Below are 25670 nucleotides of genomic sequence, written 5' to 3'. Positions count from 1 at the left end.
AGATAAGAACTCACTTGTCAAAATCAGGATATTAGGATAAATCCAGGAGATTTTTTGCTTTGGTGCACCTTGAATGTGAGTCTGGCACAGCCTAAGTATCTCTTGCTTTTAATTGAGAGTGTTCTTAAGATGTGGAGATAGAGCTGGGAGGTCAAAAAAAAAAAAAAGATTCAGTGAGGAAAGTACCATTAAGGTGGGAGCTGAGAACTAGTTGGTGGAGACTAAAATCCAAGAGCATGCAGAAGGACTAGGAATATAAGCCCAAGCACATTTTTCCCAGAGGAGAGTGTGTCTGGGTTCTTACATGGGGAGATGCTGGGAATTCTGGTCTGCTAAAAGCAACTGTCTCTTCCCCATAGAGATTTATTCAACTCTTTAAAAGGAAAAAGACTAGGGAGAAAATGAAGGAAAGAGGGGAAGATCCAATAGCAAAGCCCCAAATTCCCTTGGAAACAAGAGAGGTGTCCCATGCCAAAGATGTCAATCCTGTTTCTTGCTGGAGCTGAGTCTGTGCAAACTAAAGGAAAACATCGAGTCTAAGGTATCGGTGATCTTTAGACTTATACCATTTTTTCTGAATTACATGATTGTCCCATAGGAATTGATTTCCCTCATCACATCCCCCACCCTCTTTTTTAGCATTTGAATCCAAGATCCCTGTTTAGAATAGAGGTTGAGAACATTGTGTGGTTGACTTGCTTCATTCTCTAGAGGATTTGCTTCCAAGCAGCCGTGAATGTATCACTGTGAGAACACAATGATATTTTCATCCATGACTGAATAAAATACTATTCTGTTCCTTCTCCTTTTAGGGACAGGAAAATTGTTCTTGGTTATTTTGGTCTATGGCTTTTCAAAACTTCCATTACAAATCATAAAGCAAGTTTGACTTCTGGGAAATGCCACTCTAGTTAATAATTCAAAATGTATTAATGTGGTGAGGTATGTCTTCCTAAAGGTTATCTTTCTATATCAGAAATAGATTTTAAAATAACAACAGCAACAACAACAACAAAACCCTCTTATTATGTTTCTTGATTTGTGGTCTGATCAGGTGCAAAAGAACTTCCCAGGGACAACCTCTGAGAGCCAGTTGTAAGATCTGGCACCTTTAGTCATCCATGGAGTCAGAAAGCAAGCTTGAATTCCCAACAGTCCACCAGGACAATCACAAGGGCCTTTTGCGCAAGAGTGCAATGTGACTTTGGCTGTTTTACTACGGCCCAAATTAAATCCAGGATCCCATCCCACCACCATTCTTCCCTGCCCTCAACACATATAAAACACTTCCTTCCTTTATCCTTGCCTCCCTTTTTTCTTTCCTTACTTATTTCCTTCCTTCCTTCCTAAATCTCTTCAAAGGTAAAAAGAAACTTATAGATTTTTAAGGACAAACATGAATGTGGAAACATGAAATGACTGCTAGCAATAATGCTTTCCTAAACCAATGGCTTTCAAACTCATTTAACTACAACCAAAAGCAAGGAAGACATTTTACATCATGTCCCAGTATCTGCATACTCTGACATATTTGTATATGTATAAAGAGATAGAAATCATCAAATTTCATAGCATACTACCTATGATGCACTGATTTTCTTTTTTTTTTCCTTTTATAAAATGTCATAACTCACTAAGTCGGTATAATGAGCTACTAAAGGATTGGCAACCAGCAGTTTAAAAAAATCTGCTGTGATGAGTGATATTAGGAGAAGGCCTATTAATCTTTATTCCAGAAAATAACTCAAGAATAATTTTTCCTAATAGCAGACCTCTTAGGCTTAGAGAATCTACTTTTGAGACATTCCTGTGGAAAGTGTTTGCTCCACTCCTGTCTCAAAGGTCCAGAAGTCATTGCAGATGTAATTATATGAGAGAATCAGGATCACAGTGCCCCTTCATGATTTCTGACATCAGCCCTAAATCCTGAACATGTACTCTTTGGAAATACTTCTAAAGGTGAAGTCTTTACAGGAACTGGTTAGAAATTTATCTCAGACTCTTATCTCAGGTGATATCCACAGACTCTCTTGGGGCCAGAAGTGGCTTAGGAAATGATGGAACAGTAAACACAAATTAAATATCTTAGGACATTTCATAAAATGAAATAAAATATAGCTGTGAAGAAAAATGAGGTTGACCTATGTACTCTGGACCAATATTCAGGGTAGGTTGCTCAGCTAAAAAGAGTGAGATGAGTACTTTGTATGTAGTAGACTTCCATATGTTTTTAAAAGGGAAGTATATGTGCTTTTATGTGAATGCAATATTTGTGGAAAGTTCTACAATATATTAGTAACAGAAATTGACACTAGGGAAGAGAAATAGAGGACTAGAAGTCTAAAATGATCAAGATCAAATTTTTATATTTTACATAGTATTTTAAAATTGTTATTTTGTATATATACATATGTTACTTTTCCAACCAAAGGTAGATAACTATTTAAAAACTGTGATATTATAAAACAGATTTTGTGATGTGGACACCAAATATTTGCAAATTCATTAGGGTGAAAAGAGTTTTCCTTATGAGCAATTGAATAAATAGATGTTTATTATAACACTAAAATTATCTCTTTCATTTACATATCTTGTACAGTTTACAAAGAGTTCCACATCCATTGTTGATTTAGGGCTCATGACAACCATTGAAATAAGTGTGACAGGTACTAGAAGCAGAACTTTACAAATAAAAACAAAACAAGCAAACAAAAAATTCTATAGTTTAACAGAATGAAAAACCTAGAGCATATTTTAAGGTAAAAGGTTTGGAGTCATTACATGGCTGTGATATAATAGAAATCTGACATTTTACAATATTAAGAGTCACAAAGTAGTTTACAAATAGCAGCATTTTTTAAGCTTTTAGCAATATTCCTTACAATTTTTAACTCTTAAAAACTCTTGCATAAAGGAGGAATGAGGCAGGAAAAAGAAACACTCTGAAACTGTTTGTGTAAAATGTGCCTAACATTAGAACATAAATTGTCAACTAAAGACTGGTTTAAAAAATTGCTGTTAGAGAAATTGCAACCATAACTTCACAATAGTTTTACCTTTAAATTAGAACAAATCTAAAATAATGGCCTAAGTGGAGAAAAAAAGAGAAATTACAAAGCATCATTACCAATTCTCGAAAAATACCCTCAAGTCATAGTGTTCTTTAGTTTCCCTGGGACAATCGGCATTTACACCTCCTGTCCCCATGTAATTATTCAAAGCACCCTTTTCATTTTCAAAACTACTCTAAGAATGGACGATAATTATATCTCCACCCTGTTAAAGATCACTCTCTATTTTCATTCATCTTTATGGTCCTTGTTTTCTAGGGTTTGGGCTTCATCTCAAAACTAATTATCTTTATACTTGCAAAAGCTGAATGACCTAAGCTCAGGTCTTAACTACATATGAGACTCTCTCAAATCAGAAAGAGAAGTTTTCCAAAATATTGCCCACCAGCAACTTTATTAAAGAGATTCACAGTGGAAAGGCAGTCTCAGGGTCTAGTCTGGAAGTTTTGGCATGTTGAAATTTAAAAGGGAAATGTGAGCCAGGTTTCACTTGGTGAGACTGATGTGAAGACAATTGAAAGTTTGTTCCCAAATCCTGGAAAGATTAAAGAGTTGCTATGATATTTTCTTCAGGTTGCAAATGTATATCTTCCATAGAACAAGCAAATCAATCAGTATTTGCATAGGATGTCACAGAACAGCATTTTTTTACTCCACAGTAAGCAGACTCTCCATGACTGCTACAGGATTAAGGTAATGTCACAGGTTATGTGTAAGAAGAGTTTACTTACTACATCCTCTAAAGCAGCTGGCATTATAATTGAAGATATCATGTCTAAGTGATTGCTTGAGGTGTCTGTGTAAAATATTAAAGAACATTTTAATTATTCCTGTATGTTTACATTTATACTCTTAACAAAATATTTTCAGAACATGAATATCTTTTAACATGCATGTACCCGAGGTCATACATTCAGATTCTCTCTCTAAGGGAATTGGGACTGAATTACAAATCCAACAATTTGACTTGATTCCCCTAGTTGTTTCTATGGATGTTTACATACATTGTTTATTTATCTATTTTATTTTATTGGGAATCTATTTCCTATTGATTACTCATCAAATTTTCACACACAAAAAAAACTCATTGGATTTCCTTTGTTCTAATCATCACTGGTTGAGTGGTTACTATCACTGCCTTCACTGTCATTGTCACTGTCACTGTCACTGTCACTTCCATTATTGCCATTACCAGACTTGCTCTGGCTGTCACTCTCATCACTGCTGTCAGATTTGCTATCCCCACTGTCACTGCTGTCACTATCACTGCTGTCACTATCACTGCTGTCACTACTGTCACTGCTGTCACTGCTATCACTACTGTCACTGCTATCACTGCTGTCACTGCTATTGCTGCTATCGCTGCTGTCACTGCTGTCACTACTATCACTGCTATCACTGCTGTCACTGTTGTCACTGCTGTCGCTGCTGTCACTGCTGTCACTGCTGTCACTGCTATCACTGCTATCACTGCTGTCACTGCTATCACTGCTGTCACTGCTGTCGCTGCTATCACTGCTGTCACTGCTGTCGCTGCTGTCACTGCTGTCGCTGCTGTCACTACTATCGCTGCTATCACTACTGTCACTGCTATCACTGCTGTTACTACTGTTACTGCTGTCACTACTGTCACTACTGTCGCTGCTATCGCTATCACTGCTATCACTGCTGCCACTACTGTCACTACTATGACTGTTTGATTTGCTATCACTGCTGTCACTACTATCTGATTTGCTGTCACTGTCACTGCTGTCACTGCTGTCTGATTTACTGTCACTGTCACTACTATCACTGCTGTCACTGCTATTGCTGCTGTCACTGCTGTCACTGCTGTCACTACTGTCACTACTATTGCTGTTGTCACTACTATCACTGCTATCGCTGCTGTCACTGCTGTCGCTGCTGTCACTACTATCACTGCTATCGCTGCTGTCACTGCTGTCACTGCTATCACTACTATCACTGCTATCATTACTATTGCTGCTGTCACTACTGTCACTGCTGTCACTGCTATCGCTGCTGTCACTGCTATCGCTACTATCACTGCTATCACTGCTGTCACTACTGTCACTGCTATCACTGCTATCACTACTATCACTGCTATCGCTGCTGTCACTGCTATCGCTACTATCACTGCTATCACTGCTGTCACTACTGTCACTGCTATCACTGCTATCACTACTATCACTGCTATCGCTGCTGTCACTGCTATCGCTACTATCACTGCTATCACTGCTATCACTGCTGTCACTACTATCACTGCTATCACTACTATTACTGCTATCACTGCTGTCACTGCTGTCGCTACTATCACTACTATCACTGCTGTCACTACTGTCACTGCTATCACTACTATCGCTGCTGTCACTGCTGTCACTGCTATCACTACTGTCACTGCTGTCACTGCTGTCACTGCTATCACTACTGTCACTGCTGTCACTGCTATCACTACTATCACTGCTGTCACTGCTGTCACTGCTCTCTGATTTGCTGTCACCACTGTCCTTGCTTTCTGATTTATCTTCACTGATTTCTGATTTATCTTCACTGCTTTCTGATTCATCATTGTCTTCACTCTCATTGTTACTATCATCACCGTGACTGTCACTATCATCAGTATCTGATGCACCATCACTGCCCTCATCATTGTCTTCTCCATTTGAGTCACTGCCATTGCCATTATCATTTGATTCATCAGAGTTATAAGAAGCATCTCCTCCATTACTGCTGTCATTGTTGCCATCTGAATTAGCATCCTCGCTTCCATTAGACTCATCACTGCTGTTGGGGTCATCTCCTTGCATAGATTCATCATCAAAATCATAACTGTCATATCCATCACTATTGCTACCACTACCTGTTTTACTGTGCCTGGCTTTATTTCCAGGTTCTGATTTCTGGCCAGGTCCTTGTATGTTGTCAACCTCTCCTTGTGTTTTGGCATTTCCTGAGCTCACATTCATTCCATGTTGTCCTTCACTATCTTTACTTTCATTGATTTTCCCAGCTTCTTTGGTAATATTAGTTCTGTTGGTTTCTATTCCCTGTGGAACAATGAAGAAAAGAATGATTGATTAGTGAATATTTGCTGCAAAGTTGCATTGGTCTGAGGAGGACTGTATGATGCTTATGATTTTTGGATGCTTATGATTTTTGTGCTACCCTCAGAAGGTGCCAGGGAAGAATGAAACTTACATCAAAAGAAATTGGATTAAAAACTAACCTGAAGTTGGCTCTTCCCAATAGCACTTTGTTCTGGATGTCTGGTGATTCCATTTTCCACACCTTTGCTTTCTCTGTGGCTGGGTTTCTGGGTGTCCTCTATTCCTTGGCTACCATTGCCTTCTGGAATACCATCAGAGTCTTCTTCACTATTGGAGGTGTTGTCTCCACCAGTGCCATTATGGGAATCCTCTTTGTCTTCAGAGTCATCATCTTCACCACTAGTTGAATTCTGACCTATGCTGCTGTCATCTCCTTTGCCATGAGACTGACCCGTATGGCCCTTGCTGTTATCACTGCCCTTGTTTCCATTCCCTGGTTCTCCACCATCATTGTCACCAGAACCCATGTCATCATCCTCATCTGCACCATCTCCACTAGGACTCCCATCAGAATTATCCAAGCCAGCATCTTCTCCATTGCCTGGTGTTATCTCAACCTCCTTATCCCCATTTCCCTCACCTTCTCTTTGGGGTGTTACTGCACTTGTATCACCCTCATTCCCATTTATTTTATTGTCATGGTCTGTATTATTATTGCTTCCAACTACTTGAGGTCCATTTTCTTGGAAAACAGTAACACCCTCATTTTGGCTTGTGTCTCCATTATCCTTATTTGTTGTATTCTGATCAGCACTGCCATTAATATCACTCTCATTTGCCCCTTCAGCATTGTCGGTGATGCCTACTTGTCCCCTGATGCCATTTGCTGTACTGTTATCTTCTTCTCCATGAATCGCATCATGACCATATGTTTCTGGTTTTCCTGTGACTCCATTTTCTTCCTCAATATTCCCCTCTTGGCTGGCTAAAACAGACTGTGTAAAACTCTTCCCTCCTACTTCTTTCCACTCAGAACCATTCCCTTTTCCTTCATAACCATCCTTGGTGTACTGTTGCCTTCCTAACTCATTTGCATGAAGGGATTCACCACTTTCTTTAGTGGTGTCATTGGCATTTAACTCATGCTGAAAAGGAGAAAAAATTCAAAATAAATTATAGGTCTCATCTTGAAGCAAAGCAACTGAAAAGAAGGGTGAAAAATTGTAGGAAGTTAATGAAATTCAAAAATATCTTAGAAATAGAAATAACGGGAAACACATTTCATATCCCATACCTGTACTGGCACTTTTTGTTTTGCTAGAAGATGTAAATTCACAGATTTTTCAACAGTGTGTCTCTCCAATGGCTTGATTTGAGGAAGCTGCCAAAATGAAAACACGGGATATTTAAAGAATCTTATTTTATGTATAGTACCTCAGTGAAAAGAGTGAAAATATAATACAAAGGTAAATAAATGATCTAAGAAAAAGAAGTAGCTTGTTGCTGGGCTTACGCACAATTTTTAATTTGGCATGTGGATATTTTTCTTTATGGTGTTACCAATTTTGTTAAATTATTAGCCAGACTACTTATCTTGACTGTAGAAAAACAAGGAGGTAGACCCTTTTTGTTTCTGAACAAGCCTCTTGCAGTAGCACAGAACCCACCCCAAGTATAATCCTGGGCAAATCTCCTAAGAGAATAGTGGGTGTGGTCAGAGTCAGTGCTGAACCAAAATCAAGTAGCTGATACTTCTGGGCTCTTCAAGAATATACTTAAAACACTTGGGGGAATTCTCAACTACAGAAATTCCAAAAAATGCTTGGTCTCATTAGAGCATATGAAAATGTTAAGCCTGAAATCTGGTTAATACAATTACAAATGGGTTATCATATAAAGTCTTTTTTAAAAAAAAATAATAAATGCTTTATTTTATATATAACATAAAATGTACCCTAAGAAAAACAGTTCTTAATTTTTATTAGAGTATTTTAGTTGTACATAGTAGTAGGGTTCATTTTTACATATTCATACATTTATGGGATAGAATTTGTTTCATTTCAATTCCCAGTACTTCCATTTTCCCTCTCTTTCTCTTTTACCCTATTCCCATTTCCCTATTCTATTGGTTTTCCTTCCTTTTATTTGTTTTAATTGGTGTTTGTGAATATACATAAAAACAGAATTCACTGTGGTATATATTCTTGTATCTACATAGCATAATTTGGTCAATTTCATTCCTCAGTTCTCTTTTCCCTCTCTCCTCCCTTCCCCTCAATCATCTTCCTCCACTCCACTGATCTCCCTTCTATTTTCATGGGATCCTTTCTTCCCCCATATGCCCACCCTTATTTTGGTGTAGCTTTTGTAGGTGAGAGAAAACATACAACCCTGACTTTCTGAGTCTGGCTTAGTTCACTTTCATGATCTCCATATCCATCCATTTACCAGCAAATGCATGATTTTATTGTTCTTTATAGCTGAGTAAAACTCCATGTGTAATGCAAATCTCAATGTTTGAACTCCATTTAACTGCAAAACTTTAGGTATGTTTTGTTTGACTAAAAGATTTAGCAAAGCAAGGAAGTTTTCCGAGGAAGAAAAACTTACTGGAATGGCCCATGCTGCTGCCCAAATGCAAATAAATATAATTATCTTCATTGTCCTTAGGAATAATAATCAATGGCTGTTTAAAAAAAAGAACAGCACAAAATCACTTATAAAGCAAAAGATAATAGCTACAGTAATATATTATTTTGATCTGCAACATTTGCCCTTTTCCCTGGGAAAGGAGTACATATCCAACATGAGATTCATGATATTGCAGAATATACCTGGTATGTTTATGGAGCCTATGTCAGGTGTCATCAAGCTCAGCACTGATGTAGCTTCTGAGGCTTTTTCTGCCTGCGCCAATAAAGGACAACATCCATGGATAGAGAGAGGGCATAGCCATAATTTTGCCCTTCCACTGTTCTTAATGGTAGTGAGCATGCACTCTCTCTCATTCATTCTCTCTCTCTCTCTCTCTCTCTCTCTCTCTCTCTCTCTCTCTCTCTCTCTCTCTCCTGAATAGATTTAATCAAGTGTTAACTAACTCTGCTAATATTGTGCTTTAAAGAGGAAGCATTTGTAATCCCCACCCTAAATCTCTAGAATTGTGTTATACCAGACGACAGGAGAAAGAAATGATTGACTTGAGGGAGCTCAGTTAGTGGAAAGAACATGGAGTTTGAATTCTGAGACCTAGTTCAAATTTTACCTCTACTAGTGGCTGTGTGAGCTTGAGGCAGTTAAGAAGCTTTATTAAGTCTTCAGTTCCTCTGTCTGGGATAGTGATGATACTACACCTCAGGAGTATAACCGGGTTAGCAAAGGATTGTCTCTGAGAAGACTTCTCTGACTCCATTTCAAAGAGAATTTGTGTAACTTTTTACACCCAGTGGTTTCCGTATACCTCACCCACAACACACTACACAATTCTAAAATTGCCAGGTTATTTCTATTTTCCTCTGTGCTACTATAAGCTCCTAAGGTCAAGGAGTGTCTTGGTGATGGTTGTCTTCCAAAACAAAGTACACTGAAAGGCATCTTATCAGTGTTGCTAATGAATAAATACTTAGTGTTAACAATACTTAGCACGGTTCCAGGCATTTTGCAACCTCCTAATAAAAGACAGGAATTGTTACATGGGACTTCTAAAAGAAGTCAGAATTCAAATTCAGAAATGGACTAACACAAATTTTTATACATTTAAACAGACATTGTATAATGCATGTGAATCAAAAATGTAAGTTTCTATTTATGAAAAGTTGGATTTCTTGATATATGATACTATGTTTATTAAAAGGAAAGGATTTATTTTTCCTTCTGTTTCATGAACTCTCACTGGCTTTAAAGATTGTAATGTTGTATGTTATAAAAACAATGTAATTTAATGGTAGCAGTGGAAATATAATAAAACTTCAACAAATATGATAAGAAGAATTATTGTAATTTCCTCACAGGAGAAAAGACAAAGTTTTAGACCTACTGACATAACACATGCTTCATTCTTATAGTTGCTCATCAGAGAGTCAAGAATAGCTAAACCTCCTTCAGAAATGCTATGGACTGAGGCTGAGGTGACCCCAGGACAAGTGAAATACAGGGTTGTAGGGTGGAAATACTGGGAGCTAGCTGTTTAGTTGGCAAGGGTTATGCTGTCCTTTGCAGTCCCAAACCTAATTATTACACAGACTCTGCAGGAGACCAGTCTACGCCAGGACTTGGAGGAGCCACTGTGTTCCGGAAAGGTACTTATGACAAAGGGAGGTATTGTATGCACCTCCTTTCTAAACTGCAGTCCAACAATTCCACCACGTAAACTCTCTTTGAGCTCTGCTCCAGAGGATGACACAGTGATTCTTGTCACTATTTGACAAAGCAGGTAAATGACTTCAAAGTCTGCTATAGAAATAGGCTAAGTATCATCTGCCTGAAGCTGAGGTTTCAGCACTATGAAGCCTCCTTCAAATTATTGAGTTTAGTGTTACATGTGAAATGAGATTTAGCAATTAGCCAATTAATTTGGTCAAGTAAGTAAGAAAATAATGTTTGAAAGCCTAGTGAAGATTTCTAAAACTTGAGTTATCTGATATTTTATTAAAACCAATCAAAGTGACCCAATAATTATCAAATTTCCACCTCAGTTTTTGCCAATTTTTCAGTAACATCTTTTTTTTTTCTCAACCTGTAGAAATTCTTGAAATAGAAAATGTGTGTGACAGAAGTCAAATCTCTAGATATCCTAAGTCAAAGTGCTTCAATCTTGCTTTTCAAACATCAAATTTAAAAAAATAATAATAATAATTTCCCAGGCCAAAATTCAATTTTACAGGGGCAAGATATTAAAGGTAAACTGGGGTTTACTTATGTAGTCGGACAACAAACTTCTGAAGACCCAATACAGGACAGACACTGAGCTCTGGATGAGCCCTTCATGTGTGGCTCAGCCAGACTGAAATACATGTAGCATAATGTGTTAAATCAAATTCCCCAGTACATGTTTATTTCTTTGTAAAAGTCAGTGTATTAATGTTACTATTGTTAGTGTTTTAAAAGAAGCAGAGATTGCGTCGTTCCTTTTTTTCATGAAATCCTATTACATCTTACATTGCATTACGGAGAATGAAAAATGACTGACTAGACTTAGATTCTTGAAATTGATTCTTTTTTTGGATAAAAATAACAGTAATGGAACCTTAGTGAAATATGCACAAAACATTCTAATCACTTTGTTTTAGTATTTTGGGTTTTAAACATGTACTGCACCTGATGTTCACTTTTTCTGATAAGCAACTTATATTTTAACAACATACTGACTGTACAGAAAAAAAGTCCTATTTTTCAGTGATGTGATATCTTATTGGATGGAATTAACATCCCTTACCACAAAATTTTCTATTGTCTTTTAATATATATACTCAATATGACATGTAAAAAAAATGGAAGGAAAATCTAATCAAAAAAGGATTTTTCACTTCTTACAATCTAGTTTTCTTCACTGAAATTCATAGTTCTTTCTAGAAAAAAAGAACTTTTTACTTATGTAGTTGGTTCTGAGTAAAGAGGGCGTTCTGTCTTACCTTATGAGCCTTCAAAGGGACTTTGAAAATCCAGGTTTTCTTATTGTTCTCTTTGAAGACTGAGAGTGGCACGATGTCCTGGAATTTTTCATGACAATTTTGTACCTGCCGAAATTTAAACTCAGTTTGATAATTTTCTCAACCAATCACTGTTTAGGATCCCTGATATGGGGTTATAAAGTGTCACTGTGTCTATGAAGCACATAATAACTCCCTACTTCCTCATGGCTGATATGTATTTGTTCACTGAACCATTCACTTCCAATGGGGACTAGACTTACTTTCACTTAATTAAATAGTTCCTGGAAGGCTGTTTCGCTTCTTAAATATAGAGAATCAGCGTGATATATCTGAAAAGAGCCACTTAAACTCTGTCACCCTGACATTTCTTGTCTTGCTAAGGTTGGCAATCTAAGAAAACTCCAGGTTTCTTTAGTAAATATGACTGCCTATTTAAGACCCCTATCATTCCTGAGGTACGCATTAAAGCTTCTGCGCTATAATTCAAAAAACTGTCCACATGCAACAGCCTTGACTTTGCCCAAGGGATCTTTAACAATCTATAAACAGTAACACTCATGAAACCTCTCTGATCTAATTTAAACAGACGAAGATGCATAAAGTTTAAAGTCTATCAATTTAGTATTCAAACTAAATTTTTAAAATAGATATTCTAAAGATTAAAACTTAGATGTCTTTCTTTTGGGGGGGCGGGGTACTGAAGATTGAACTCAGGGGCACTCAACCACTGAGCCACATCCCCAGCCCTATTTTGTATTTTATTTAGATCTTGAAGTACAAATGTGCATACAAACAACAGACTCACCTTTCAGTAATTTCTTAGTTATCTGTCAGCTGTGCAGAACAAAGCAGAAAACAAGAATGTATTTTATCAAAAAATGTTGGTACCTGAACTTACCATTCTCTTGGATCCTGGGTGTACATTATAATGCAGGTGATTCCTAAATCATGTCTCCAATTTATGATTTCAAAATTTAACCATCTATGTCTCTCTGTATATTTGTTCAGAATTTTCAGGAATGCATTATGTTATGGAATTAAAGCTTGACCACTAATACTGTACCACTACCCAATAGTGTTATCTCCAGAATTTTACATGGAATGTTACATGGGAATAAATCCACACATACATATGTAATATTATAAATAAACATAGGTGGAGGCAGCTAGCGCAAGGCTGGGCAGCCCTGAGCCACGTATCATGTCCTGCACTGCCCAGACTCCTGAACAATACAGTCAGGATAGCTGAAGGTGACCCCAAGAAACAAAAGGCCAAGATGTCTGCTTCTTTGTGCAGACTGGCAGAGAAGAACATAAGAAGAAAAATCCAGAAGTCCCTGTCAGTTTTGCAAGATTTTCCAAGAAGTGCTCTGAGAAATGGAAGACAATGTCTGGGAAAGAAAAATCTAAATTTGATGAAATGGCAAAGGTAGATAAAGTATGCTTTGATTGAGAAATGAAGGATTATGGACCAGCTAAAGGAGGCAAGAAAAAAGAGGACCATAAAGCTCCCAAAAGACCACTGTCTGGATTCTTCCTGTTCTGTTTAGAATTCTGCCCAAAGATCAAGTCCACAAATCCTGATATCTCCTCTTTTGGAGATGTGGCAAAAAAAAGCTGGATAAGTTGTGGAATAACTTAAGTGACAGCAAAGAAGCAGCCATACTTCCCTAAGGCTCAAAGCTGAAAGAGAAAAATATGAGAAGGATGTTGCTAACTGTAAGTCTAAAAGGAAGTTTGATGGCAAAAAGGGTCCTGCTAAAGTTGCCTAGAGAAAGGTGGAAGAGGAAGAAGAGGAAGTGGAAGAAGAGGAGGAGAAGGAGGATGAATTAACAACTGTTTATCCCCATCTTCTGGTGAATACTTTAGAGTAGGACAACACCATGATTGACACATCTTATTTGAGATGTGTCTGTGTTAGTTTCAGTTATAGAATTTGATCATGATCCTATTGTAATCTCTCTAAGTGCTCTAGAAATTCTCAGTGGTTTACATGAATTGGCCTGGGTGTCCAGAGCACCCTGACACTATATCAAAGTTGTACATATTTGCAAACATTTTTAAGATCAAAAAGCACTCTCATGTTCTCTCCCTCTGTGCACTTTGCTGTTGGTGTGACAAGGCATTTGAAGATGTTCTGGCATTTCTTTTTTAATTTGTAAGGTGCTATTAACTATATGGTTATTGGCTAGAAATCCTCAGTTTTCAACTGTGCATATCTATAGTCTGTAAAAAAGAACAAATCAACCAAGACAAACTCTTGATGCTCCTTGCTTGGTATTGAGGCTGTGGGAGAAGATGCCTTTTGGAGGGGCTATAGCTTAGGGCGTGCACTGTGAGGCTGGACCTGTTGACCCTGTGGTAGGCATCCATTTAGCTTCAGGTTGTATTATTTTGGTATATAGTGATACAGCATTCTGCTGCCTTTTTTAGTTGTGGGGAAAAGGGAGTCAGCTGGCATGAGAAGTATTTGAATTTTTTTTAGTACAATTTTAAATTTTGATTTCAAACAAACTGTAGAACTCTTCATTGTCAGCAAAGCAAAGAGCCACTGCATCAGTGAAAGTTCAATAACCTTCTGTACTTAAATACAGTTTGCAAAGTTATTTTTTGTATGTTTAGAATGCTGAAATTTTTTAAAGTTAAATAAATAGTATCACATTAAAAATTATATATATACAATATATGGGTGAAGAAAGGTTGAAAGGGAACCAAATTTTAAGAAAACTCGAGTTACTCATGAAAGCAACACTGTCACCCACATGCAAACACTGGTAGAGATTGGTGAACTGAACCAGCCTTTCTTTTCCTTGATTTAAATTAACACAAGTTATAATCAGAGATTTCAATAGCTCTGTCTTAAAAACTGACAAACAGAAAATCAGTGTAGACATACAAGATTTAAACAGAAGTATTAACCAACTTGATATAATTAACACGTACAGAATACCAACAATGGCAAAATTAAAATTCTTTGCAAGAATATTGATGGAACATTTATCAATATGTGCCATATTCTAGGCTTAAAAATAAATCTCAATAAATATAAAAGGAATTAAGTAATACAAAGTATATTGACCAACCAGAATCTAATTCAGTTAGAAATCAGTAACAAAAATAATTCTAGAAAGCCCCAAGTATTTGGAAGATAAATAGCATACTTCTAAATAGCCAGTAAGTAGAGAATCCTAAAGGGAAATTCAAAATACACTGCATGGATTGAAAATAGAATGACAGCATCTCAAAATTTGTGTGATGTTACTAAAGCAATACTTAGAGCAGTAAATAACTATATGTGAAAAGAAAGGGGCTTCAGCTTCCACCCTAGGAAACTAGAAAAAGAAGAAGAAAAACTTAAAAGAAAGTAGAAGAAAGGAAATTAAAAAGCATAGAACTGAAATTAATTAAGTAGAAAATAACAACAGTAGAGAAATCCATGAAGCCAAAAGCTGATTCTTTAAAAGTTCAATAAAATTGAGAAGACTATCCAGATTAATCAGGAAAATAAAAGGAGGACACAAATTAGCAATATCAGGAATGAGAGTGATGACAACACATCAGATTCTGTGGACATTCTATCAAGAGTCTATAAACTTCCATAAGGGAATACTGTGAGCAACTTTACGCTAATAAATTAACAACTAAAATGAGAAGGATAGATACCTCAAAACACCAAAACTCCCTCAAGAAAAATAGATAGTCTGCATTGTCCATACCTATTAAAGAAATTAAATGCATAATTAGAAACCTTCCCATCAAGAAAACTTTCAATTCAAGTGGTTTCTCTGGAAAATTCATGACACATTTCAGGACGATATTATATACCAGTCCTACAAAAACTCTTTCATAAAATGGAAAGGGAGAAAATACTTCACCATCTTTCTATGATGACAACATTACTCTGATACCAAATCCAATTACAAGAGAATACTGCTATATCAATAGCCATCATAAATAGCAATGCAAAAATTTAAAGTAAAATTTTAGTGAATCACATAAAATAACACATAAAAAAGGTAATTCATGATGAACTAGTGATTTATTCTGTGTGAAAGATGAGTTTAACATTTAAAAATCAATCAACATAATTCATCATATTAACAAACAAAAACAGAAAACCAAAGGACCTCAACAGGCACAGATAAAGCATTTGGAAAAAATCCAACAACCATTTCTGATTTAAAAATATATAAATATGCAAAAGAAATATATGTGTAATTGCAACAAGTTAAATATGTAGTGACAAATTTCAAGAACTAAACATTGAAAAAAAACTACGAATGTTGCTGAGGAAATTAAATACTTCCCAAATAAATGGATATATATATATATATATATATATATATATATATATATATATATACCATGATAATGGGTTGAAAACTCAATATTGTTAAGATGTCAAGTCCACCATAATTTATCTATAGATTTATACAGTGCCAGTTAAAAATCCATGAAGAAATTTAGAAATTGGTTCCAAAATTCATACAGAATAGCTAAGGAATTAGAATAGTGAAGGCAATTTTTTAAAAGAAAAAAACAGTTCATTTGGTTAAATTAGGCTCACCTAGTTAATCCTTTAAAATAAGTAATCAGTAACTTACTTATATCTATCAAATCCCCTTTGTTATATAATGGAACAAAACTCGAGGAAATATTTCTTCCTATTTACAGGTGCCACACATGTTGAAAACAGAAGGGACTACATAAAGGTGAGAGTTACTGGAGGTCTTCTTAAAATTCTACCTATTACACTAATTAATCTATATTAACATAAAATAGGTCAGTGGTTGCCTGGGGTCAAAGGGGATGGGTAGTAGAAAGGAATTATAAGGAGCCATAAGAAAAGTTGGATGGCTATTTTTCAGAGTCCTGATTGTGTTGATGGTTTTATGGCTATACACATATGTCAAATGTACCAAACTACACACTTTAAATGTATGCAATTTGTTGTGTTAGATTATATCTCAATAAAACTGGTATTTTAAAAAAGGAATTAGCCTATTTTTGCCAGGCTCATTTCTAATCCTAATAAGTTGGTAAATAAAACCTAAGGTTTTAATAAAGAATTTCTGAAGAGAAACATAAACCCCAATTTATTGTGGAAACCAAACAATTACTGAAGATTTAGATAGGGATCCAGAAATCTACATCAATTTAGTAACTGCATTAGTTGTATAACAACCCTTAATTAGGAGTGTTACTCTATTTTTAAAGAAAATTTGTTCACTTGAACTCAACCTAGTAAATATTCTATTGCCATGACTTTAAACTCTCTGCCTTCTTGTTTTCTTAAACTTGGGTAAACAGTAGCTGAGCCAAATGTCAAAACTAAGGCAAGAATAGCAATAACAGCATAGCCACAGAGAAAAGGTCCAACTCAAGTTATTTGAAGTTAGCATAATACTTGTTTACCAACCAGCAGAAGACATTGGACTAGCGTTCTCTGCATAGGCAGATTTACAACATCCTTGCCAGTCATTTTTGATTGGTAGAAATTTAAGGAAAAAACCTTCAATTCAATTGCCCCATTTTGTATTAATGCTAGTGCAATTTATAAAATAGATATGGCATTAATTTTGAGTATAAGATTACCATTTAAATGGGTGGATTTTGAATAAAGCAGACTGCTCTCCATAACATGTGTTGGCCTAACCCAACCTGCTAAGAGGCCTGAATAAAACAAAAGACTGAGCTCTCCAGGTCATGGGGGTTTCTCCAACAGAAAGCCTTGAACTTGAACCAGAGCATCAGCTCTTTCCTGCTTGCCAGCCTACCCATTCACCCACAGGTTTTGGACTTGTGAGGCAATCCCTTAAATAAACCTCTCTGTACATATGCACATGCAAACACACACACACACACCCTATTGGTTCTGTTTCTCTTGAGAACCCAGACTAATATATTCAACAAGTCCAAGTCTTTCATTTGTCATAAACTTTCTTATGAGTACCGGCAAAGCGATATCAATATGGTAAGTAAATTACTAATCTTCAGTAAAAAACAGAAGTTTAATAGCTCTCATTCTTACTGATGAACCCAAGCCAATTCCGTCTTAAGATTGGGAGCCATCTCATCACAAAGTCATGAAAAATTCATTTCTGTTTTATTTCTATTTGGCCTAACCATACTCTGATGGTTAAACTTGTTTGGAATTCCTGCTCATGCTCTGAACTCACCCATTCCTGGCTCTCCTTGATCAGATAACAACCTCCCTAAAACCTTAGTGGCCCCTCATAAATTCTGGCTCTCCTTGACCTCAGCAGCTCCTCATAAATTCTGATGTTGGAATCTCAATTTACTCCCTACCTTGAAATGTTAAGGCATGTAGATCATTAACCTGCTATCTGACCTTCTTTTACGCTTGCCAGAATCCTGTTAGCTGTAAGTTTCCTAAGACACTCGCCTTTGTAAATTTTTGTTATAAAAAGCCCTTTGGCCCAGCTTTTGGGTGAGACAGTCACTCACCAGCTCTCTTGTGTATACAGAATAAGCTTGCTTTAATTTGATTTAAAATTGAAGTCGGTGGTCTTTTTCTTGCATCGTGGTTCAACACTTACTTCCTAATGGATGTGAAGCCTCCTGATAGATTCACTTTCCTCTAGTCTCTGTTTCTCTCACCTCACACAGAGGCTACAAAGATCTTTCTAAAACATAAACCTAGTCATGTCACTCCTCTGATTCAAAGTTTTCAGTGGCCAGTTCAGGAAAACACTTGGGGCCCTGAAGCACCACATGAACCACAGGATTGGGCTGTGGCTGGGAACTGTTGCCAGGCATCGTACATGCACAAGACCCTCCTGTACTAAACAGTTTGTTATGCATCTTATATGGACTTTGTCAGGATGCCCTAAATTTCCTGTATTCAGCCTTTTTCTATCATTACAAGAAGTTGGCAATGTTCCACCACAATAATTACTGCTTAAGTCTCTTAGATGGCAGGACTAAGATGAAAATTATACCTCCACAAATAAGAACACGGACAATCCCTTAGGGTCCCTCTTGTTGGTAAAGATGGTGCCCAGAGCACTTCTCTTCTGGGAGCTCAGGTCCATTACACACTGAATGGCGCATGAACCATCACCTCCAATCCCTGTGAATGGCGTGAATTTGGAATGGCACACCTCCAATCCCTGAAGTGGCGCATGAAAAAGTAACTCTCAGCCAATGAAAAAGTAACAGCCCACTCGCCTTGCTCCTCCTCATCCCACGTTGAGCCCATAAATATCAACACCCTGTTCACACACTCTCTCTCTCTCTCTCTCTCTCTCTTTTCTCTCTCTCTCCTCCCTCTCTCTTCCTCCTCTCTCTCTCTCCTCTCTTTATCTCTCTTCCTTTCCCCGTCTCCCCCCACATCTCTTCCTCTCCCTCTCTCCACCCTCTTCTCTTCTGCGACTTGCTGCTATGGTCCCCATAATAAAATCTCAGATAGGTAAACAGTTGTTTCGGCTTATTGAGTTTATGGAGCTTTTTCGGCCATTCCTACATTGGTGGCAAAACCCAGGATGGGGATCCCTGTCACTCAAGGCAAAACCCCATTCCCAATCTCCTAGCCCAACAGTTCCTGTCGAGTCCACTCCTCTGATCGCCTGCCTGACATCCACCACCGGCCTGCGGATTGGTGAGTTCCCCCATCCCATGAGTGCCTGAACCCTAACTCACCAGAACGGGGGAATTGGCCCTCTGTCTATTTCCCCGCAGTGGTCGGCCATTTTGGGGACACCCACTTGACCCTCCGCCCACTCCAGAGCTTCCAGGAAGCTCTTTCTGGCCCTGGTTTTTTCTCTCTCTCCCTCTCTGTTACTCTTTCTCTGACTCCCATCTTGCCCTTCCAGCATGGGAACTTCCTTGTCCCTCCCCGCCGATTCTCCCTTGTGGTGCCTCTTAGATAATTTGAAAACCCTGAGCCTGGCCCCTGATATTAAACTGAAAAGGCTCATAAAATTCTGTACCCAGGACTGACCTACATACCCCCTAGACAACCAAAATGTTTGGCCCATGTGTGGGTCTCTGGATCCCAATTTACTCCAGGATCTTTTTAATTACGGTGAGTGATCAAAGAAGTGGAACGAGATTCCTTATGTGGAGGTTTTTTCTTTGCTATGATCTCACCCAAATCTCTGCACCCAATGCAGCTACTCCTTGCTCTCAAGCCTCCTTCCTCCTCTTCTTCTCCACTCTCTGTCTCCACACCTTCTCCTCCTCCTTCCTCTTCTCTGCTCTCCACTTCCGATTTCCACATGGCTGATGAAGCGCCTCCCCCACCCTCAATCCCACTTTCCCCACTTTCACCCCCTCCCACTTCCCCATCTTCTACATCTTCGGCTTCTTCTGTGGACACTCCTCCTCCTCTTCCTCCCGAGACTTCCCCACAACCTTCTCCTGCTTCCGTTCCTTCCACCCCGGTCCCTTCACCTCAATTTAGTTCACCCACCACCCATTCAGCCACCTGTTCACGTGCTAATACAGCACCTAACCCACAAGTCACCACATCTCATCACCTGACTCAAACTTCACATGTTGTGGCCCCCCTTCCAGAGGTCACCGGGCCGGATAAGATTTTAAGGTTTATGTTCCTTTTTCTATGCTTGACCTTTCTCAAGTAGAAAAAAAATTGGGATCTTACACTGCAAACTCTGTCTCTTATATTAAAGAGTTTCAATAGTTAACTCAAGCCTATAGCCTCACCTTTCATTATCTCTATATGATTCTGTCCAATACTCTCCTCCCTGAGGAAAGGAGAAGGGTCTGGGACCAGACTAGGGCCTATGCAGACCAGATTCATCAGACTGATGCCCACCATCCCCTAGGGGCCCAGGGGGTTCCAGACCAAGACCCCCATTGGGATTATAATGACCCCAAGACCTGGATGCAGGGATAACTTTATTACCTGTTTGATAGCTAGCCTAAAGGTGGCAGCACAAAAGTCTATTAACTTTGATAAACTCCAGGAAGTCATAAGGAGAAGAATGGAAGAATGAAAACCCTTCAGCCTTCTTAGACCGACTAACAAAGGCACCTCCTTCAGTACACTAATTTGGACCCTGAATCCCCAGATGGGAGGCAACTTCTTTTTTATTTTGTTTTAATTAGTTACACATGACAGTACAATGATCTTGACATATCATACATTTGAATCAGATGGGATATAATTTCTCATTTTTCTGAGTGTACAGGTTGCAGAATCATATTGGTCATGCATTCCCATATATACACACAGTAATAACAATGTCTGTTTCATTCTACTATCCTTCCTATCCCCCCAACCCCTCCCATCCCCTTCCATCACTTCTCTCTACCTAATCTAAGGTAATGCAATTCTTTTTTTTTCCTCACATCTTCATACATGTGTTTTGTATAACGATGAGGGTCTCCTTCCACCATCTATGAATTTCTCCTTCTCCCTCCCTTTCTTTCCCATCCCTCTTCCCTATGTAAAGATAATCTTCTTCCCATGCTCTTCCTCCCTACCTCATTTTGAGTCACCCCCCTTATATCAGAGAAGACATTTGGCATTCGTTTTTTTGGGTATTGGCTATCTTAACTTAGCATGATCTACTCTAATGCCATCCATTTCCCTGAAAATGCCATGATCTTATTATTTTTTAGTGCTGAGTAATACTCCATTGTGTATATATGCCACATTTTTTTATCCATTCATCCATTGAAGGGAATCTAGGTTAGTTCCACAGTCTAGCTATTGTGAATTGTGCTGCTATAAACAATGATGTGGCTGTTTCCCTGTGGTATGCTGTTTTTAGGTCCTTTGTGTATAGTCCGAGAAGAGGAATAGCTGGGTCAAATGGTGGTTCCATTCCCAGCTTTCTGAGTGGATGGGCATCTCCATACCGCTTTCCTATTTGGCTGCACCAATTTGCAGTCCCACCAGCACTGTATGAGTATACCTTTTCCCACATCCTCGCCAGCACTTGTTGTTTGTCCTCATCATGGCTGCCATTCTTACTGGAGTGAGATGGTATCTTAGAGTAGTTTTAATTTCCATTTTTCTGATTGCTAGAGATGATGAGCATTTTTTCGTATATTTGTTGATTGATTGTATATCCTCTTCTGAGATGTGTCTGTTCAGGTCCTTGGCCCATTTGTTGATTGGGGTATTTTTTTTTTTTGGTGTTTAGCTTTTTGAGTTCTTTGTATACCTTAGAGATTAGAGCTCTATCTGATGTGTGAGGGGCAAAAATTTGTTCCCAGGATGAAGGCTCCCTGTTCACCTCACATATTATTTCTCTTGTTGAGAAAAAACTTTTTAGTTTGAATCCATCCCATTTGTTAATTCTTGGTTTTAATTCTTGTGCTATAGGCATCTTATTAAGGAATTTGGGGCCTAGCCCCCTGTGATGGAGATTAGGGCCTACTCTTTCTTCTATTAGACACAGAGTCTCTGGTTTAATCCCTAGATCCGGGAGGCAACTTCTTATGACCTATTTTTTCTCACAAAGATACCCTGACATTCAGGCAAAGCTAAAAAATTAGAGAGGGGACTCTTGGCTCCTCAGACCAAGGTGTTGGCAACGGCCTTAAAGGTCTATCACAACAGAGATGAAAGAGCAAAATGCCAAAAATGCCAGATGTTGGCCCAGGTGTTACAGGGCTCCTCCCAACCTATGGAAAGGGGAAGACAAGAACCCCCACAATGAGGACCCTCTGGGCCCTGCTTTAAGTGTGGTGATGAAGGACATTGGGCTAGGGCTTGCCCTAACCCCAGGGCACCACCCAGACTGTGCCCCAGATGCCATGCTGACGTCCTGGCCACTGGGGATCAGACTGCCCCAATTCCCAGAGGGGAGCTGAGGTCAACCACCCTGACAGTGACTTGCTGGGCCTAGCAGCTGAGGATTGATGGGGCCCTGGGTCTTCTGTCCTGACCTATTCAATCACCAAGCAGGAACCCAGGGTGGTTATCCGAGTGGATGGGCATTCCATAAACTTTTTGTTAGACACCGGGGCCACATTCTTGGTTCTGAGAGAGTTCTGGGGAACTTCCTATCCCTCAGAATCTCTTATTGTTGGGGTAGGAGGTCAAACCATCATCCCACGCAGAACTCCTCTCCTCACTTGCTCCTTATCTGAGTTCTCCTTTTCACACTATTTTTTGGTTATGCCTCAGTGTCCAGTCCCCTTGCTGGGAAGGGATATATTATCCATCTTGAAGGCCTCCATAACCTTACCCTTATTGTCCTCCCCTACTCATATCTTCATCATGGCTTTACTTCCCTACAAAGAAGAGACTTTACCCCCTTGTGTCTGGTGTAGAGACCCCAGCGCCACCAGAACACACATTTTTCCCCTCCCCTGTAAAATAGTAGATCCAATTGTATGGGACACTGAAACCCTTCATCCTCTGCAAATTGCTCTCCCGTGGAAGTGCATCTTAAAGACCCCAATCACTTCCCAAACCAAGCCCAATACCTGCTGCCAACGGCCAGTCTTAAGGGCCTAAAGCCAATCATTTAGAGCTTATTAAGAAAGGGGTGCCTCTGTCCCACACACTCTCCATTCAATACCCCAATTTTAGCAGTAAAAAAAGCCTAATGAAACATACCATTTAGTGTAGGACTTAAGGTTAATAAATTCTTCAACCAGGCCCATACATCCCCTGGTTCCAAACCCTTATACTATCCTTCCCTTCATTCCTGCAAACTCCACCTGTTTTTCAGTTATTGATCTTGAAGATGCCTTCTTTTTGATTCCACTATCCCTCTAATAAAATCCCAGACAGGTAAACGGTTGTTTCGGCTTATTGAATTTATGGATCTTTTTCTGCTGTTCTACACCTCTTGCAGGTTCCACCAAGGAAAGACCTTTTAAAAGGAAGGACTGAGAATTAAAATACCTATTTTTTTATACTCAAGAAAGAAAGACTGTTTCTTGGCTCATGAAAAGTAATCACCAATAATTAGTTTTGTGGAGTGACAGATATGTTTTGAAAATCAATCAATTATCCACAACCTCCAGTAATTTATGTTTCTGAGGTTAACAAATCAATGGCTCAAGCTTCTGAAAGTCAGGAAATCATGACAATTTCAAGCTTCTAGACAACAACCAATCAGAAAGTGCCCCACTCCAGGGACCACACTAACATCTGAGAGTCCATGCATCCCTGAACACTCTTCTTCTGAAAATCTAACAACTCCTGAACACCAGGCCTCAAAAAACATTAATTTGGCAAGCTTCTGCTTTACAAGTACAGGTCAGCCTTGTGGGCAAGGGGAAAGTTTACTTTTTTTACATCAGCTCTTGAGTTCAATTTACTAATAGTTCACAGGTTTACAACTCTTTCAACAGTTCAGCCCTGTCTATGATTCGCTGTGATTTCTGACCTGTGTCAGAAATCATTGAAACAGTGAGATTATCAAATTCAGTCTTGTCTTTTTTAATATTTGTGGCTCTTTATTGCTTTTAATTTTTGTATATTTGCACCCCCAAAGTGCTAAATCATAAAATAAATTTTTGGGTAAAGTTTCTGAGCAGTAGACATTTATTAAATAAAGGAAACTCCTCTGGAAACTTTTTGCACAGATCCTATTGTTCATGTATTATAAAAAATGGTGGAATGTCAGATAAAAGTAGCATGTGATCACTGTATCAAAAATACAATAAAATCATACACTTTTAAGAACAATGCAGATGATGAAGATAAAATAATCACAGCCAGAAATTGTGATGGCCTTTATTTAGTCCATTCAGGCTGCTATAACAAAATACCATTAACTAGGTGGCTTATAAACAATGGGAATTTATTTCTCAAATATATATAAGTTGTAAAGTTCCAAGATTAAGGCACAGGCAGATTCAACATCTGATGAGGGCCTACTCCCTCATGGATGGTATCTTCTTGCTGTATCTTTTTTTAAATTTTATTTTAATTAGTTTACATGACAAATGCATTTTTGCACTTTGATATACATAGATGGGATATAATTTCTCATTTTTCTGAGTTTACATATTGCAGAATCATATTGGACATGTAGTCACATGTATAGATACAGTAATAATGTCTGTTTCATTCCACTATCTTTTCTATCCCCACATCCCCTCCCCTCTCCTCCCATCACTTCCCTCTACCTAATCTAAGGTAATGCTATTCTTCCCTAGTGCCCCCTGCCTTATTGTGAATTAGCATCCACGTATTACAGAAAACATTTGGCCTTTTATTTTGTGGGATTGGCTTATTTAATTTAGCAAGATATTCTCCAACTCCAACCATTTACTGGCAAATTTCATAATTTCACTCTTCATTAAAGCTGAGTAATATTTCATTGAGTATATATAGCACATTTTCTTTATCCATTCATCTATTGAGGGACACCTAGGTTGATTTCATAGTCTAACTATTGTGAATTGAGCTGCTATAAACATTAATGTGGCTGCATCACTATAATATGCTGATTTTAAGTCCTTTGGGTATAAACCAAGGAATGGGATAGTTGGGTCAAATTATGTTTCCATTCCCAATTTTCTGAGGAATTTCCATACCACTTTCCATAGTGGTTGCACCAATTTGCAGTCACACCAGCAATGTATAAGTGTACCTTTTCCCCCACATCCTCTCCAACATTTATTGTTGCCTGTATTCTTGATGATTGCCATTCTGACAGGAGTGAGATAAAACCTTAAGAGTAATTTTGATTTGCATTTCTCTAATTGCTAGAGATGTTGAACACTTTTTCATGTATTTGTTGATCAATTGTATTTCTTCTTCTGTGAAGTGTCTATTCAGCTCCTTAGCCCATTTATTGATTGGGTTATTTGTAGGTTTTTTTGGTGTTAAGTTTTTTGAGTTCTTTATATATCCTAGAGATTCATGCTTTATCGAAGGTGAATGTGGTAAAGATTTTCTCCCAATCTGTAGGCTCTCTCCTCACTTTATTGTTTCCTTTGCTGAGAAA

General features: G+C 38.2%; 1 protein-coding gene and 1 pseudogene across 1 annotated transcript; one reads left to right on the top strand and one right to left on the bottom strand.

Annotated features, from left to right (window-relative positions):
• Positions 1-4174: 4174 nt before the first annotated feature.
• Positions 4175-8776, bottom strand: Dspp (dentin sialophosphoprotein). Its single transcript, XM_077803594.1, has 5 exons — positions 8726-8776; positions 7410-7496; positions 6295-7260; positions 4888-6115; positions 4175-4683 (listed from the first exon to the last, which is right to left on the bottom strand). Exons 1-5 carry the CDS (start codon positions 8774-8776, stop codon positions 4175-4177), a joined length of 2841 nt encoding a protein of 946 aa, XP_077659720.1.
• Positions 8777-8921: 145 nt separating this feature from the next.
• Positions 8922-13637, top strand: LOC113175366 (high mobility group protein B3 pseudogene; annotated as a pseudogene).
• Positions 13638-25670: the final 12033 nt, after the last annotated feature.

Source organism: Urocitellus parryii, chromosome 10, assembly GCF_045843805.1.
Source record: "Urocitellus parryii isolate mUroPar1 chromosome 10, mUroPar1.hap1, whole genome shotgun sequence".
NCBI classification, from domain to species: Eukaryota; Metazoa; Chordata; class Mammalia; order Rodentia; family Sciuridae; genus Urocitellus; species Urocitellus parryii.
Note: the sequence above shows the minus strand (reverse complement) of the source record. Positions and strands in the feature narration are given on the sequence as shown.

Bases quoted from the DNA above. Each gene is read 5' to 3' on its own strand.
- Dspp (XM_077803594.1), bottom strand. From the start codon at position 8,776: ATGAAGATAATTATATTTATTTGCATTTGGGCAGCAGCATGGGCCATT. The intron at 7,261-7,409 runs GTATGGGATATG...TCTCCTTTTCAG, and splicing joins AACAAAAAGTGCCAGTACAG to CATGAGTTAAATGCCAATGA. The intron at 6,116-6,294 runs GTTAGTTTTTAA...ATTGTTCCACAG, and splicing joins TTGGGAAGAGCCAACTTCAG to GGAATAGAAACCAACAGAAC.